Here is a 15499-nt window from a genome sequence, read left to right as displayed (position 1 = left end):
TTAATAGAAGCATGCATTTATGTCTCCAGAACATTAATTAAGTAAATGGATGCTAGAAATGTAACTCCACTTAACAACTGTTTTCTATCTCTAAGCACTAAGCAGTGTGTGGGCACATAACTGATTTTTAACAAACAAATGCTGAAGTTGGTTCCCAAATATGTTTGTATAACTTGTATAAACCTTTCATATTTGAATATGTTACAGTCATAAAAGTACTTTCACACAGGGACCCTGTAATCTTTATGGCAGGTTATTGATATGCACTACCATTACTTTCCTCAGTGTCACATGATAGAGCAAAGCTTTAAAAAGACAACAGGAAAATCAGTGGTGCTTTGAACCATGTGACTTATTCTCTCTTTGTTGAAAGAGGTTTGAACTCTATCATAGGGGAACATGGTCTTGTATTTTCCCTGCCAGTATGCAGTTATTTTGAGTATCATGTTTATAATGAGAATTATCTGGAATCTTGAACTTTGGGCTTTTGGGAATGGTATAGGAACTCCTTTTGGTAGATACCAGCTATTGTTTTTTTTTTTTCTTTTTTAATATTAATTCATTCAAATTACATCTCAGTTGTTAGCCCATCCATTGTATCCTCCCATTCCTCCCTCCCTCCTGCTCCCCCCCCATTCCCCTCCACTATGTCTGTAACTGAGGGGGACCTCCTCCCCCTGTATATGCTCATAGGGTATCGAGTCTCTTCTTGGTGACCTATTATCCTTCCTCTGAGTGCCACCAGGCATCCCCATCCAAAGGACATGGTCAAATACATTTACACTATGGAATACTACTCAGCTATTAAAAACAAGGAATTTCTGAAATTTGTTGACAAATGGATTGAACTAGAAATTATCATAATGAGTGAGTTCACCCAGAAGCAAAAAGAGTTAAATGGTATATACTCACTTATATTGAGACACTAGTCCAAGGGGTACGTCCCCATGAAAAACTTTACCTACCAGGAAAGTGGGTCAGAGGGGAGGACATCCTATTGAGATTTTAGGTGTGAGAAGCCTGGGAGAATGAGGAAATAGAAGGATCCAGAGGGTCCTGGAAAACTACAGGCGGGTCTAGGTCCTGGGGTCCTCCTCAAACTATGGTACCAGCTAAGGAAAATATAGGCAGTAAACTTCGAACCCCTACCCAGACTAGCCGATGGACAGGACATTCTCCACTGTTAAGTGGAGAAGGAGATCTGACTTTCACACAAACTCTGGTGCCCCATATTTGACCAGCTACTGTTTTTGTTTTTTGTTTTTGATGTATGATATTAAAAGAGAAATTTATCTCACCTGACAGCTCTATGTAATCAATCATGTTTAGAGTACACTGTTAAGAAAGCATTCTGACACTGTTTAGTTTAACACTGTTCATTTTTAAATAGTGGGTATAGATAGTTCTATCCAGTCTTTATCACTAAAGTAATAATAGACCAGTGTCTTATTTCAAGTCAGTTCATTTTTCATATAACTCATTTATCTATGTAAATACCCTGTTCTCTGTTTAGTATGAGAAGAAAAGGAAAAGTGTATACAGAAAGCATACTTCAAACAGAACAAATGTTTTATTAGCTACTATTATTTCCTTCTGTAGATACAGCATCTGGCTTTTGCCTTTATCCAAAGTAAGTAAAATTTGAGACATAGACTTTAGAGTTAAGACATGTAATTTTAGAAAGTTCTTTTGGGAAAGTTATTTCTTTTGATTTGAAATTATTCAAAATCTCTTATGGGTTCTTATATCTATATTTTACAGTTTTTTACCTTTTTTTCTCTAAATGAAGTTTAAATTCTTCATCTTTCAGATTTTGACAGAACAAGTGTGTACTCAAGTTGTGCATAAGCCCCATCCAGAGCCAGACTCCACAGTGAAAATCCAGAACCCAAGTGAGCAGATGTCACTCTTTACGGTTGTGTGGTAGTCATGTGCTGACCGCGGGACTAAATCAGAGTTCTCCGTATCTGCCTGTGTCCTTCTGGGGTCCCCATTTCATGACAGTTACAGCTCCACTGTCAGAGCTAAGCATTTAGTTGAAAATTAGTTTGTGTGACATGTCTTCGTTAGGTCTTTGCATTTTAATTCAGATTTTGTTTGTTTATAGTGATTCTTAAGGTAGTGGCAACTTTGTTAAAAAACTCAACACCAAGTGCAGAATTGATGGAAGTCCGTCGGTTGTTCTTATCTGACATGATTAAGCTTTTCAGCAATAGCCGTGAAAATAGAAGGTAAGCTGTGATTTTTATACTAGCTTAATATTTTTTGTGTTCTTGATTTTCAACCACTTTCAAAAAAGAAGTTCAAATATTTTGTTAAATACTCTTAAATCACTTGCTAAGGACTGTGTTTCTTAGAAGTAATTTATTTCATCATACTTTTATCAATTTTATATGCTTTTATTTAGTTGTCCTAGTATATTTAATAAATGAATATATGAATATACAGAGACACGGTTTGTACTTAGAATTGCAGTCACTATCTCTGACACCTGTCATCAACAGTGCCTTTAAATATTTATTATGTTGGGTTTGCCCCATATTCACCAGTATTTTTCTGCCATGCATTTAAAGTTCCTTAGCTCAGACATGATGCACAGTCTGAGTCCGTGAACTTTTGCATGTGGTCATTTCCTATGTTTCTATTTTTTTTTTTTTTTTTTTTTTGGTTTTTCGAGACAGGGCTTCTCTGTGTAGCCTTGGCCATCCTGGACTCACTTTGTAGACCAGGCTGCACTCGAACTCACAGCGATCCGCCTGCCTCTGCCTCCCGAGTGCTGGGATTAAAGGCGTGCGCCACCACGCCCGGCTTCATTTCCTATGTTTCTAACAAGTTTTATGTATTGTGTGTAAAGTGGTGTGGTACCCAGGCTAGTGCCGTTGGATTGGGGTGTTTGTAGATAACACGGGGTATATTGTGAGTGCTGATGGTAATGAGAAGATCAGAAACCATAACTCACTCTAACCATGAGACTTAGTAAGTGATTTGATTAACAATTCAAATTCTCTTAAGAAAGAAAGAAATTGATGGAGATGATAGAATAAAGAGTACTAGAATAATTATATACTCATATTATATTTTAATTATTTTATCTGAATTTCAAAATAGTAAATTGTAATTTTGATATTTTTAGTGAACCCTTTTTTCTTCTTAGATGCTTACTGCAGTGTTCAGTATGGCAGGATTGGATGTTTTCTCTTGGCTATATCAATCCAAAAACGTCTGAGGAACAGAAGATTACTGAGATGGTCTACAACATTTTCCGGATTCTTTTGTATCACGCAATAAAATATGAATGGGGAGGCTGGAGAGTCTGGGTGGACACACTCTCAATAGCCCATTCCAAGGTAACAGGAACCTAGCCTGTTTTATAAATGCTCATTTGGTGCCACCTGGTGGACATTCTCAGTCATGGCTCATTCCTTTACCCAAGTTTTGATAATGTACTTTTTCTGCCCTTTGGTGAGACTGGAGAACCTAAAGGTGGTTTCAGGATCATTTAACTCGAACATGATGTTTATAAATTAGGAATGATTTTAATAACACTTGAAAGTTAATGTCGGAAGAGGGATGTTCATGCTTGCATCTGTGGTAGTTTTGGAAGTTGGTTCTCTCATTCCACCTCTAGGTTCCAGGGATTGAACTCGGGTCTTCAGGCTTGGTGGCAAACACCTTTCCCTGGTGAGCCATCTCACTGTCCCTTCAGTTGAGAATTTTACTGTATTTGTTTGTAGCAGGTATGAGGACAGGTTGTTGTTGTTGTTGTGTTTGTTTTTAACAAAACCATGCTAATTCTTACAAGTATATTACATGAAATAGCTGAAATGTACTTTTAGATATACTTTTAAAGTAGTCAGACTTTTTTCATTCTTAAATGAGTAATAGATACATTTAAACGGGGCTTGACTAAATGGATACAGTGCTTTTCATACAAGCACAAGGAGCTGAGTTTAGATCCCCGTCATCTACATAACAGGCTTGGCGTGGCTGCACATACTTCACTTCCTGTGCTGGGGAGCAAGATGGGTAGATCCCAGTGGTCTTGGGCGGGCCAGTCACTCTAGCCAAAACCATACATCCCAAACCGATAAGAAATGCTTTCTCAGAAAAAGAGGTGCCAAAAGTAATTGAGACAGTGTCTCTATGTAGTTCTGTCTGGCATGGAACTTGCTTTGTAGACTCAGATGGTCTTAAACTTACAAAGGTCCTTCTGTTTCCGCCTCCCTAGTGTTGGGATTAAAGGCATGCACCCTTAATAATATTTTTAATTGTAGTGTTGTAGTTAGTGTTATATTGCTGTGAAGACATACCATGACCAAGACAATGCTTATAAGCAAGGCCGTGCTTATAAAAGAAAGCATTTAAATTTTGACTTGCTTACAGTTTCAGAGGTGAATTCATTGTCATGGTGGGGAGTGTGGTGGCATGAGGGCAGGCATGGTGCTAGAGAGGTGGCTGAGAGCTACATCCTTATCCATAGGTAGTAGGCACTGGGTCTAATGTGTGCTTTTGAAACTTCAAAGCCCACTCCCAGTGACACACTTCCTTCAACAGGCCACACCTACTCCATGAAGGCCACACCTCCTGATCCTTCTAATCCTTCTCAAATAGTGCCACTCCCTGGTGAGTTAGCATTCAAATATATGTGCCTATGGGGACCATTCCTATTCAAACAACTACATGTAGTATCTTTTAATATTTTTTAATTCTAAGATTCTGTCTCCCCATATTAAATTTTAAATATCATTTGTCTTTGACAAGGACAGAAGTACATGTATGTGCACATTATATTCTAGCAATCCAAGTTGTGACTCCTCAACCTGTAGCATCAGAGAAGAAATATGGACATCTGAAATTAGGCTGCTAATCCAGCTATGTTGCAATTAAGTTTTGTAGTGTAGAAAACTCATATAATTATTTTTAATAGATTAGAAAATGACTTTAGAGACCAGGCTTTCTGGCCTGCCTCTGATGGAGCTGCTCATATCATCTGAATAGTGTGAAAAGAGACAAAGGGTAAAAGTGCATCGATTAATAGTTGTATTATAATAAAATTTTACTTATCAAAATAGATGACAAATGGATGTGATCCGTGGGTAACAGGTTGCAAGCCCCATGGGGAGGTTTTTTTTTTATTCTATAAGAAACAGGTTTTATATCATGATATTATTTAAGGAAAGGGCATTCAAAAACCCCATTAGTACTCAGGTTAATATAAATTAATTTTGTGTGCCATAAGAAAATATTTTTTAATATTTGAAAACTTTAGAAGAAATTGTGTCTGTTGAGGTCCTACATTTTGCAACATGCGCACCCTGCATTTGTCATTGCTTTAATAAGTTTAATATAATAAAGAAAAGAATTACAAGTTCTTGTTCAGAACATGTCCTGATATTTCTAATTCAGTCACATATCTGTGTATGAACCTTATGTAGTACCTTCTAAATGTCTTATACTTACAAGTTCATCAGAGGAACTTTCAGTAGTGGTTGTGATGGGTGACAATAACACAGTAGCTATGTGAAAGCTGTCATAGTAGTTTGATGTTGGGTCTTATCATCTGTCAAGTCCTTAAGCCTAAACAGTGTTCATAAGTTCTCAGATGATGTTTCCTAACATTAGATACTTAACCTGTATAACGGAACCTTAATATTGTAGTTAGCCATGTGTGTAGAGACAGGTCAGGAAATAATGGACTGCTGTATTTCATCATTGTTTCCAATTACATAATAAAACCAATTATTTCATTAATTAAATCTTAAAATTCCTTGTACCATTTTTGCTATTTTTATGGAAATTCTGTTGCTCTTATTTCTTTCTCTTGGCATATGCATAATACCTCAGTGTTCTCTTTACTTATCTCCTAGGTTACTTATGAAGCACACAAAGAATACCTGGCGAAAATGTATGAGGAGTATCAGCGCCAAGAGGAGGAGAACATTAAGAAGGGAAAGAAAGGAAACGTGAGCACCATCTCTGGTCTTTCCTCACAGACAACAGGAGCAAAAGGAGGAATGGAAATCCGGGAGATCGAAGACCTTTCCCAAAGCCAGAGCCCAGAGAGCGAGACAGACTACCCAGTCAGCACAGACACACGAGACTTGCTCATGTCAACCAAAGTATCAGATGATATCCTTGGAACTTCAGATAGAACTGGCAGTGGAGTGCACGTGGAAGTGCATGATCTTCTAGTGGACATAAAAGCAGAGAAAGTGGAAGCGACAGAAGTAAAGCTTGATGACATGGATTTATCACCGGAGACTTTGGTGGGTGGAGAGAACGGTGCCCTTGTGGAAGTGGAGTCCTTGTTGGATAATGTGTACAGTGCCGCCGTTGAGAAACTCCAGAACAATGTGCACGGAAGTGTGGGTATCATTAAGAAAAACGAAGAGAAGGACAATGGTCCATTGATCACACTGGCAGATGAGAAGGAGGAGCTTCCAAATAGTAGCACATCTTTCCTCTTTGATAAAATACCGAAACAGGAAGAGAAACTACTTCCAGAACTTTCCAGCAATCACATCATCCCAAATATTCAAGACACACAAGTGCATCTCGGTGTCAGTGATGATCTTGGACTGCTTGCTCACATGACTGCAAGTGTAGACTTAACTTGCACATCCAGCATAATGGAAGAGAAAGACTTCAGAGTTCATACGACTTCAGATGGAGTGAGCAGTGTCTCTGAAAGAGAATTAGCGTCATCAACTAAGGGTTTAGACTATGCTGAAATGACTGCTACAACCTTGGAAACAGAGTCTTCCAATAGCAAAATTGTACCAAATATTGATGCAGGAAGTATAATTTCAGACACTGAGCGATCTGATGATGGCAAAGAATCAGGAAAGGAAATCCGAAAAATCCAGACCACTGCTACAACACAAGTAAGCCATCCCACAGGAATTCTAGAAGTAAACAAACAGAAGCATCAGATAGGCACTGAGCTGTTACCTGCAAACTGGTTTCTTAGACTAATACTACCCTTAAGTTCATGTAAAGTAGGGCTGTCAGAATGGAGTGGTGTGCGGATGGATATGATGTCCAAGCAATCTGAATTGAGTTCCCAATGTTGTCACATTGCTCTAATTCTGCTTGACCTCTGGACTACGATCCTCTGTCATACAGTAAATTAAACTGTGACAGTTAAGGTCTTTGGCCGTGCTTATCATTTATGACTGACTACATTGACCCCTTTGTACCTGCGATCTTCATTCTAACGCTGTGATGCAGGCCAGCCCTGTCCTGGGGGTTACAGAAGAGAGGACCGGGAGCCAGCCTGCAGAAGCATGCGCCATAGGGAACAGTTAGGGTTGTCACCTCGCAGATGCCTGCTGTGCTCCAGCCACTGCAGTAGATTTCTCAGATTCAGTCTCCACAACACCCTTGTGAGATAGGTTACATAGCTGAGAAAATTGGGAATTATTACCAGTGAGAGTTTTCTTCACAAACACAGTGATAGAATTTGTTATTTTTTTAAAAAGGAAGCTGCTTAGGCTTGACAGTTAGCAAATGTTAGTGGTGTGGTTTGGGCCAGTCTGCAGTTAAGCCGAAAACACTATGTCTTCTGAGACATTTGAGTTGTGACTGCTTAATTTTTGGACTAAACTGATACTTTATGGTTAAGACTTAATGGTATTATGACAATTAAGTTTTAGTTTTGTTAACCCTGTGGACTTTCTCCTTGCTTTTTCATCTCATTGAAGGTAAGTTTATGTTTCCATTTCATTTCCAGTACTGAAAAGAGTAAGCCATGCCTCACTATTTTGTCTGGATTATATATTCTATATGTGGGAAAGGTGTGTTTATTTATTTAATTTTTTTTTTTTTTGTTAACTACCAGTTTCCATTTTGGTGGCAGTTATACTTCAGTGGTAGTTGGCAGAGAAAGGGAATATTGAAAAAGGTACAGATTTCAAATGCAGGAGAACAGCATTACTCACTGGGCCCAATAATCACTATGTTTGCCCATTTTTATTGAGAGTATGCAGACATTTTCTGTCCTTTTTTAAGCATCATGCATGCTTATTTTTTTACTGAAGTATTGTGAATGAAATGCACTTTGAAATTAATTTGAATCCCCAACAGCGATACTTCTTCTCACCATGTGTTTTTAGTTATAATTAAATGATGACATGCGTCCACTGTCCCCATTGCAAGCATACTTTCTTTCACAAAGGACATTTTTTACTAGCACGGATCCTGGGAGTAGGAAAAAAGGATCTGGATTTTAGTATGAGCTTTAGTGCTGTCTTTTGATGACCTTGCCTAGATTCTACAGTGTCAAAACAGAAGTCCCGCCGTCAGACTTTAGATGGGAAGAGTTTCTGTTAAGGCGTTTGAAAGGCTCTCTCCTACTGAAAGTCGGATCTAAACCTCCTATTCGCTCCAGTATTCACACTGCATTTTTTAATCTCACATTTCTTTTGTGCTCCACCAAAGTTTACTTTCTCTTCGTTTAGGCTGTTCAGGGCCGCTCTATCACCCAACAAGACCGAGATCTCCGAGTGGATTTAGGATTTCGAGGAATGCCAATGACTGAGGAACAGCGGCGCCAGTTCAGCCCTGGCCCCCGGACTACCATGTTCCGGATCCCTGAGTTTAAGTGGTCTCCAATGCACCAGCGCCTTCTCACTGACTTGCTGTTTGCCTTAGAGACAGATGTGCACGTGTGGAGAAGGTACAGTGGTTTCTTCCCTACATGTGATGATCTTCAGTTAAGAAAATGAATATATTTTTAAAAATTTGTTGTACGTGTATGTGCGTTTTGCTTTGTGTGTATGTCTATACACTGTGTTCATGGCCTGGGGCCTGCTGAAGTCAGAGGAGGGCACTTGGTCTCCTGAAATCGGAGTTACAAATGGTTATGAGCTGCCATGTGGATGTTGGGAATTGAACCCAGGTCCTTGGAAAGAACAAAAAATGTTCTTTACCACTGAGCCAACTCTGTAGGTTGAGAAAAATGAATATTTTTATTTACTATTTCAACTAGCTAAATGATTTATTTTATCAAATAAATATACAAACTAAGTTTGCTTTTAAAATTAAATATTTAAGGTTTAATAGACAAATATTTATATCAAGTATACTTTTTATGACATCTGGTGTACAAATCTCTAGCTGTGTAAACAATTTAGCTTAAGAGAGTTAAAGCAGAATTTCAAAATTTGGGATTGCTTGCTCTACATAATAAGTTTTGGTTTATACTTCTGTAATTTCATCTTCTCTTTTTAAAATGAGTACTATGCGCTATATTATTGTTTAGTAAAAATATAACATTTACTACCCTAATAAAATGTTAAAGTAGCCTATAACATATCGTCACTAGAACCTATAAGTATCAGCAATTAGTGGATGTTGGTTTACATCTATCTGAATTAAATGGTTGCTTAAAAAAATTTAATACAGTTTTCTAATAGCAGATTCACAACACATTTCTCAATCAGGAGATGTGTCATTCACATGTACAAGTGTGTAAATTTTGGAACTTGATGACTGCCAGCAACAAAATACTGTATTTTCAGAGATTTAATCCATTCTGTCACATCCTCAGACTGAAGCTGTCTTCCACACGTCTCCTTGTTTTCGTTTAGGATTAAAGGTGCCACTTGAGGTTGTCTATTAAAAGGCAGATTCTCCTTCCTTTCTCCCTCCACCCCTCACTATTTTTCTTCTCCTTGCTCTATTTTTTTCTTCTTTCCTTTTGTCAATATTTTTTTCCTTGAATGAAACCCGTCAAGAAATTTCTCCTATATGGTCTATTAGGTTGTACATTCAATTATAACCCTCCAAAACGAATGTGTTTATAATGACTAGGCTGTGTGGCCCAGGATTGATTAATAACCCAGTAACTAGTAAGGCCAACCAGTGCATGGAACAAAACCTGGAGTGCTCTTGTGGGGAAGATGACATGGCCATTGTGGAAGTTGCCAGTATGTCTGGCAAGAGAGTTGTTGTGTTTGATTTGATCACTGTGTTTGTAAGCTAGGCGTAGACTCATTGCAATGCTGCATGCTGTGTACCTTGAGATGACTTTGGAAAATAAATCGCATGAAAGGCATGACTGCCGGTGTGAATGTCACTTTGTGGGATGAAAAGGTGATTTGCCCAATTTTCCTCCCAACAATGAACTGTGTATCATTGCTTGCTTTTATTGATGCTCATGAGGGTTTCTAAACATAAGTGTATACAATTTTTTAAAAGATTATTTTTAGGATAGAGGAAAGCGTCTAACCACAGTAAGGCAGTTAAATTTTTTGGCACTTTCATTGCATAGTTTGTATGGAAAATTCTGCTGCTGACCTACCCTGTGGTCTTCCTTTTCATTTGCAATAATTCTTGGACATCTGCCAGTTCCCTTCTGTGATGTTTCACATCACACATTTCCTCCTGGTGGTGGAAGGTGTGCTCAGAACCACAGTTGGAACTTCCTCTCCACAGGATGCAACCAAATTAGTTTTAGTTAAATTCAGAACTACACAGATGTCTTAGAAACTAGCTAATAATCAGAGATGTGAAATGGAGGTGAATTCTAGGCCAACCTTGGAGTAGTGACGTCCATTCTATAAAACCCAAGAAACAACAAGAATATTGTATTTGTTTAATACACATGGACACACACACACACACACACACACACACACACACACACCTTGCAGAAACAATTATTTTTTGTAATATGTTTGAATTTTGAGTTGTTTTGTTCTGACAATGCCAATTAAAAATTTTTAGTATTTCTATATTTTGTGGTTGTTTTGTTTTTATTTTGGATAAAATATCTAAACTTTTTGCAGTTACACAAAGGAAATAATCATGTTTTTCTGTTTCAGCCATTCTACAAAGTCTGTAATGGATTTTGTCAACAGCAATGAAAACATTATTTTTGTACATAACACAATACACCTCATTTCCCAAATGGTAGACAACATCATCATTGCCTGTGGAGGAATTTTACCTTTGCTCTCAGCAGCAACATCACCAACTGTAAGTTCTTTATCTCCACCTAGTGGTTATATTTTGTAATGACATGAGTTCAGCCTTCCAGTTCTTTCAGATAAACAGGCAGATTTTAACAGTTTCTCCTGCAGGTAGTTTGAAGCCATAAATTAGATTTATATTCTAGTCTCTTTTACTTACCCGCTTTTGGATCTTCCTGTGTATATTGATTACAGTATTTCTCAAGTATTTTGGTGAAATCTGGACGAACATAACTATAAATATTTGGGTTTTTTTTTTTTTTTTTAGTTTTGATGTTGCATACATCTTTAAATCTTGCATAGTAGTAAGCTGTTAAAATCCATTTGTAACATAGTCTGACTTTATCTACCAATTTGCCCTTAAAAATCTATTTCTCATTCTCTATAAAACATTGAAAAATACTAATACTATCAATTTGGAAAGCATTTAGTATTGATCTTGGGTGTCTTTTAAAAATGAAACAGATGAATGTTAAGTTTTATGTAAATTTTATCTTATATTTAGTTCAGTAATGGTGTGTCTGTAGTTGAGTAGCAGTGCTCCTGTCTAACATTTGTAGGTCTTGAGTTTGATTCTCTAGAGTCACAAATTTTTACAAAATATTTTTTACTTATGTAAAAATGACTCCGTTTAGGTAGAACTTGATTATATGGGGAAGAATACAGATTTCCACTTGCCATTGAGCCTATTTTCTTCTTGTAAGAACCTTGTTTGTAAGGCCCAGAGCATACCTTTGCCACCCTCTTGTGTTTTAGTGACACATCTATTAGTGAAGCAGTGCTCCTGCATTGGTTCCAGGCTTTGTTGCATCAGTAACATGAGTTTCCTTCATGGTTCTTCTTCTCATTCCATTCATTGGAACAGCATTGAAATTTAAAATATTAGCTGCAACAGACTGTCACTCATGCACTTTCCCCAAGCCCTTTCCCTGTGTTCCTGATGAATTCATCCAGTGAGTTACAGGCAAGCAGGCTTGTTTGGTAACTTCAAAAGGACAAATCAACACTGGCATCTTTTGGAACTACTTAGAAACCAAACTAAGGCATTAGCCTGTTAATAACATCACAAGGAGTTGATGATACTTGAAGAGGGCTGGTACCCCTACTTTCTGGTCTCAACTTTCTTTTAGTGATGTATACTAAATTCTGGTAAACTGTGTTCTATATTCAGACAGGGAGGGTGCTTCTTTTTTGATATATCAAATCTTTTGTGTAATATCATATAAATTGTCGTTTGTTTTCAGGAAATTTCAAGAGTCTATATTTATTTTAATATAAATATTGACCTCTTACACTTTTATCCAGAATAAAAATGATCACTCTGTAAAGTAGCTTAGTAAAAAGCTATTAAAATTTGGAGAGGTTTGAAATATCCACATTACTAAATATCTTCCAAATTTTGGTGTCAGATATTTCTATTAATAAAGTACTAAATAAGTGCAATGATCTATAGACCTATTATATATAGTACTTTAACACTCACTTTATCTCATTTTTAAATTAATCAGTGCATAGTGAGAATACTGGCATTTTAAAGTTTGACTCCCAAAAATATTTACATAGAGAGTTATGACCACTATAGCTGGGGATTTTAAATTGCCTATTATTTAGATCTTTCTTAGCAGAGTTGGAAGTTAATTTTATTGCAGATTTTTTTGTTGTTTTTGTTTTTGTATTTATGTTAATTGGTCCATTAACTGATTTTACCTATACTTGATTATACAACACACTTAATCTTATTTATTGTTGCTACAATTTCTTTAAAATGAAACATGTAGCTTTGTTTTCATGCCTCATGTATAAGGGGAAAATGTGAAGGTTATTAAATATTGCTTAGTATTACTGGGTTATTTCAGTGTTCTTGCCAATGTTTTAGAGTAGTGAAAAAAAGGAGGGAGGAGTCTGAATAAAGACTAAAACTTGCACCGAAAATAGAGCTTTTCAGCTGGAAGCTTCCAAGTATAAAACTTCAAAATTGTGGAGCAGAGCCGGCCATGGTGGTACATGCCTTTAATCCCAACACTTGGGAGGCAGAGGCGGGCAGATCACTGTGAGTTTGAGGCCAGCCTGGTCTACAAAGTGAGTCTAAGGCAGCCAAGGCTACACAGAGAAACCCTGTCTCTAAAAACAAAGCAAACAAACAAACAGAAATTGTGGAGCAGGTGAGAGGGAGGAGACACTGGGGAGGCTCTGAGTTACCAAAAGGGTGTGCTGTCAACTCAGGTGAATGGAGCAGATACCCTTCGTACTGCTAGGACACTTGAGTATCTTAGCGTTTTAATGATGCATATTTTTTTCAGATTTTCATATCTTTGGAGACTTCTATTTATTTATTTATTTATTTATTTATTTATTTTAGTGCCAGGGAGTAGTGTTGGCTTTGACCATAGTAGCTGGCAATCTCTGTGTGGAGATTATCTGCTGATTGTCTCAGCCACTCAGCTGCACTGTTGGGAGAATGGCAGTGGACTGGGCTCATCATAAGAGCTGTATGGTAAAATGCAGTGTATAATGAGACACTGCATTGTATATGTTGTACATAAAATAAGAGTGGCACTAGGATGTGCCTAAAAACCTTATTACTAGAGAACAGTCAAAAGTTAGGTAAATCCATTCTTTTTATGAAATGAGAACTTGAAATTGATTCCTTGGCTATTAAATACAACAATATTAGCAAACATAGTTATCTCTTAGAGGATACATACCTTTTTTATACCATTTTTGTCATTAGACATTTTAAATGTACTATAGTAAGAAGAAAAATAGGATGTGAAGTATTTTTTGTAGTGCCTAATGTAAAAATAACAACCTAAAGTTAATCCAGAAGTAAGCCTTTGTTGTTTCTCAAGGTAAGGTCTGCACTCTGTTGATTGGTGGCTGTTCAAACACAGACTTGTTTTGCTGAGGTGCAGATGTGACTTACTATGGAGGCTGGACTATGTGGAAATGGAGTGAACCTCGGTTTGAGATAGACCTGAGTTTGTTTCCGTCTGGGCTGTTCTGTTTGCTGAGAATGGTCTCAACCTTGGTTCTTTGGTTAAAGGAAAATAATCCCACAGGAAGTATGTGAAAAAATTGAGTTTGGTAATGAGGTGATGTGTACCAGTAAGGGAGGCTCTCAGAGCTTTCTTTCTGGGTTCTTTTGCTAGCTCCCTTCTTTACATATTTGTCTGATGTCATCCCAGTTTATTTTAAGCCTTTGATTTATAAAACTCAGAAATTTAGGATGTTTGAGATAATTTAGTTATTACAGATAATCCATTTTTATAGCCAGATAATCAAATAACAGAATATTTTTGTTTGCTATTTCTAGAGGGCTGGCCATTTGAAATGGTCTGTTTCCTCTTTTAAACCATAAATGAACACAGAAGTCTGTGCGTAGCAGGAATAATATTTCTGAATTGCTCTTGTAGTGTCATTGTTCTGGAAGGAAGTTTTGAGTTACTTAGATTAATCTTACCTGTAAGGAAGACTTCAAGAAAACAAAAGATGTACATTGCACATACTGTGTAGTAAGCAATCTAAAAAGCACTTTTGTGTTGTGACTCTGGATACCTGTATTATTTAAAACTGTATGTTATAGTAAATAAGTCACAAAATTGATTTAAATAAATATAAGTCAGTAGTTTTAAGCAATATATTTTGGATAAAATTTAAACATTTGGCCCGGCATGGTGGTACATGCCCTCAGTTCCAGCACTGGGGAAGTGAAAGCAGGTGTCCTTAGAGTTCTTTGTGAGTTTGAGGCCACCCTGATCTAAATAGTGAGTCCCAGACCACTAGGGCTACATGGCGATAACTCTTATCAATCTGTGAATGAAAAGAAGAAATAAATTTGGATCACTCACTGTCTAGTTTAATCAGAGGTTGCTTTGTGAATGGGATATTATTTTTGTTGAGTTTTTTAGTTAAGTTTTCCAGGACTAGTCAGTTGAATTATTTATTTACTTTTTTCCTACCACACTGTTTGGGGTAGTTATGAATGAGGGCAGAGCATTGGAGGAAAACATTGAAAAGAAGCAAAGAACAAAGAACAGTGGGAGTCGCACATTTCTTCATGTTTTGTTGTGCTCACTCAAGATCTTAAGATACCATTTTGGTCACCCATCCAGAACCCAATGACAAATGTGGTTTCATTTTTTTTTTCCTCTGGTCAAGGAAAAAATGGCATCATCATAAAGAAGGAAAGCAATTTTTATGTTGTGCTAAGCACGATGAGGATCTTATTTGTACTCATTTATTGTCAGGGTGTAGGGTTGGAAAATATGAGACTTTTGGTTTTGATGTTGTTTATCTCATAACAATGATCTTATTGATAACCCTAGGACTCTTTTATATATTTTCCCAATGAATATACCATGAAAATAGCTATTTTCAAATTTACATTCAGTTTCATTTGTTGTAAAACCTCAAGGAATTGGAATTTTGTAATTAGTGTGAAAAAAATCTATGTTTTTATTATATGGACAAGATCCTTAACAGACTCTTAGACAGTATGCAGTTGTCTAAACCCATATTTTAGGTCT

The 15499-nt window shown here is 37.0% G+C and overlaps 1 protein-coding gene across 6 annotated transcripts in view; it reads left to right on the top strand.

Moving 5' to 3' along the window:
- Nbea (neurobeachin) overlaps positions 1–15499 on the top strand; it is a 657568-nt gene that overhangs the window by 277904 nt on the left and 364165 nt on the right. For all 6 annotated transcript variants that reach the window (XM_051157177.1, XM_051157179.1, XM_051157174.1 and 3 more), the window contains 6 exons: positions 1811–1892; positions 2108–2231; positions 3155–3347; positions 5868–6884; positions 8460–8677; positions 10827–10980. In XM_051157177.1, the coding sequence (XP_051013134.1) occupies positions 1811–1892; positions 2108–2231; positions 3155–3347; positions 5868–6884; positions 8460–8677; positions 10827–10980 (1788 nt within the window). The remainder of the gene's footprint in view (positions 1–1810; positions 1893–2107; positions 2232–3154; positions 3348–5867; positions 6885–8459; positions 8678–10826; positions 10981–15499) is intronic.

This window comes from Acomys russatus, chromosome 15, assembly GCF_903995435.1.
Source record: "Acomys russatus chromosome 15, mAcoRus1.1, whole genome shotgun sequence".
NCBI classification, from domain to species: Eukaryota; Metazoa; Chordata; class Mammalia; order Rodentia; family Muridae; genus Acomys; species Acomys russatus.
The sequence above is the reverse complement of the archived record's forward strand: the minus strand, read 5'-3'. Positions and strand labels throughout refer to the sequence as shown.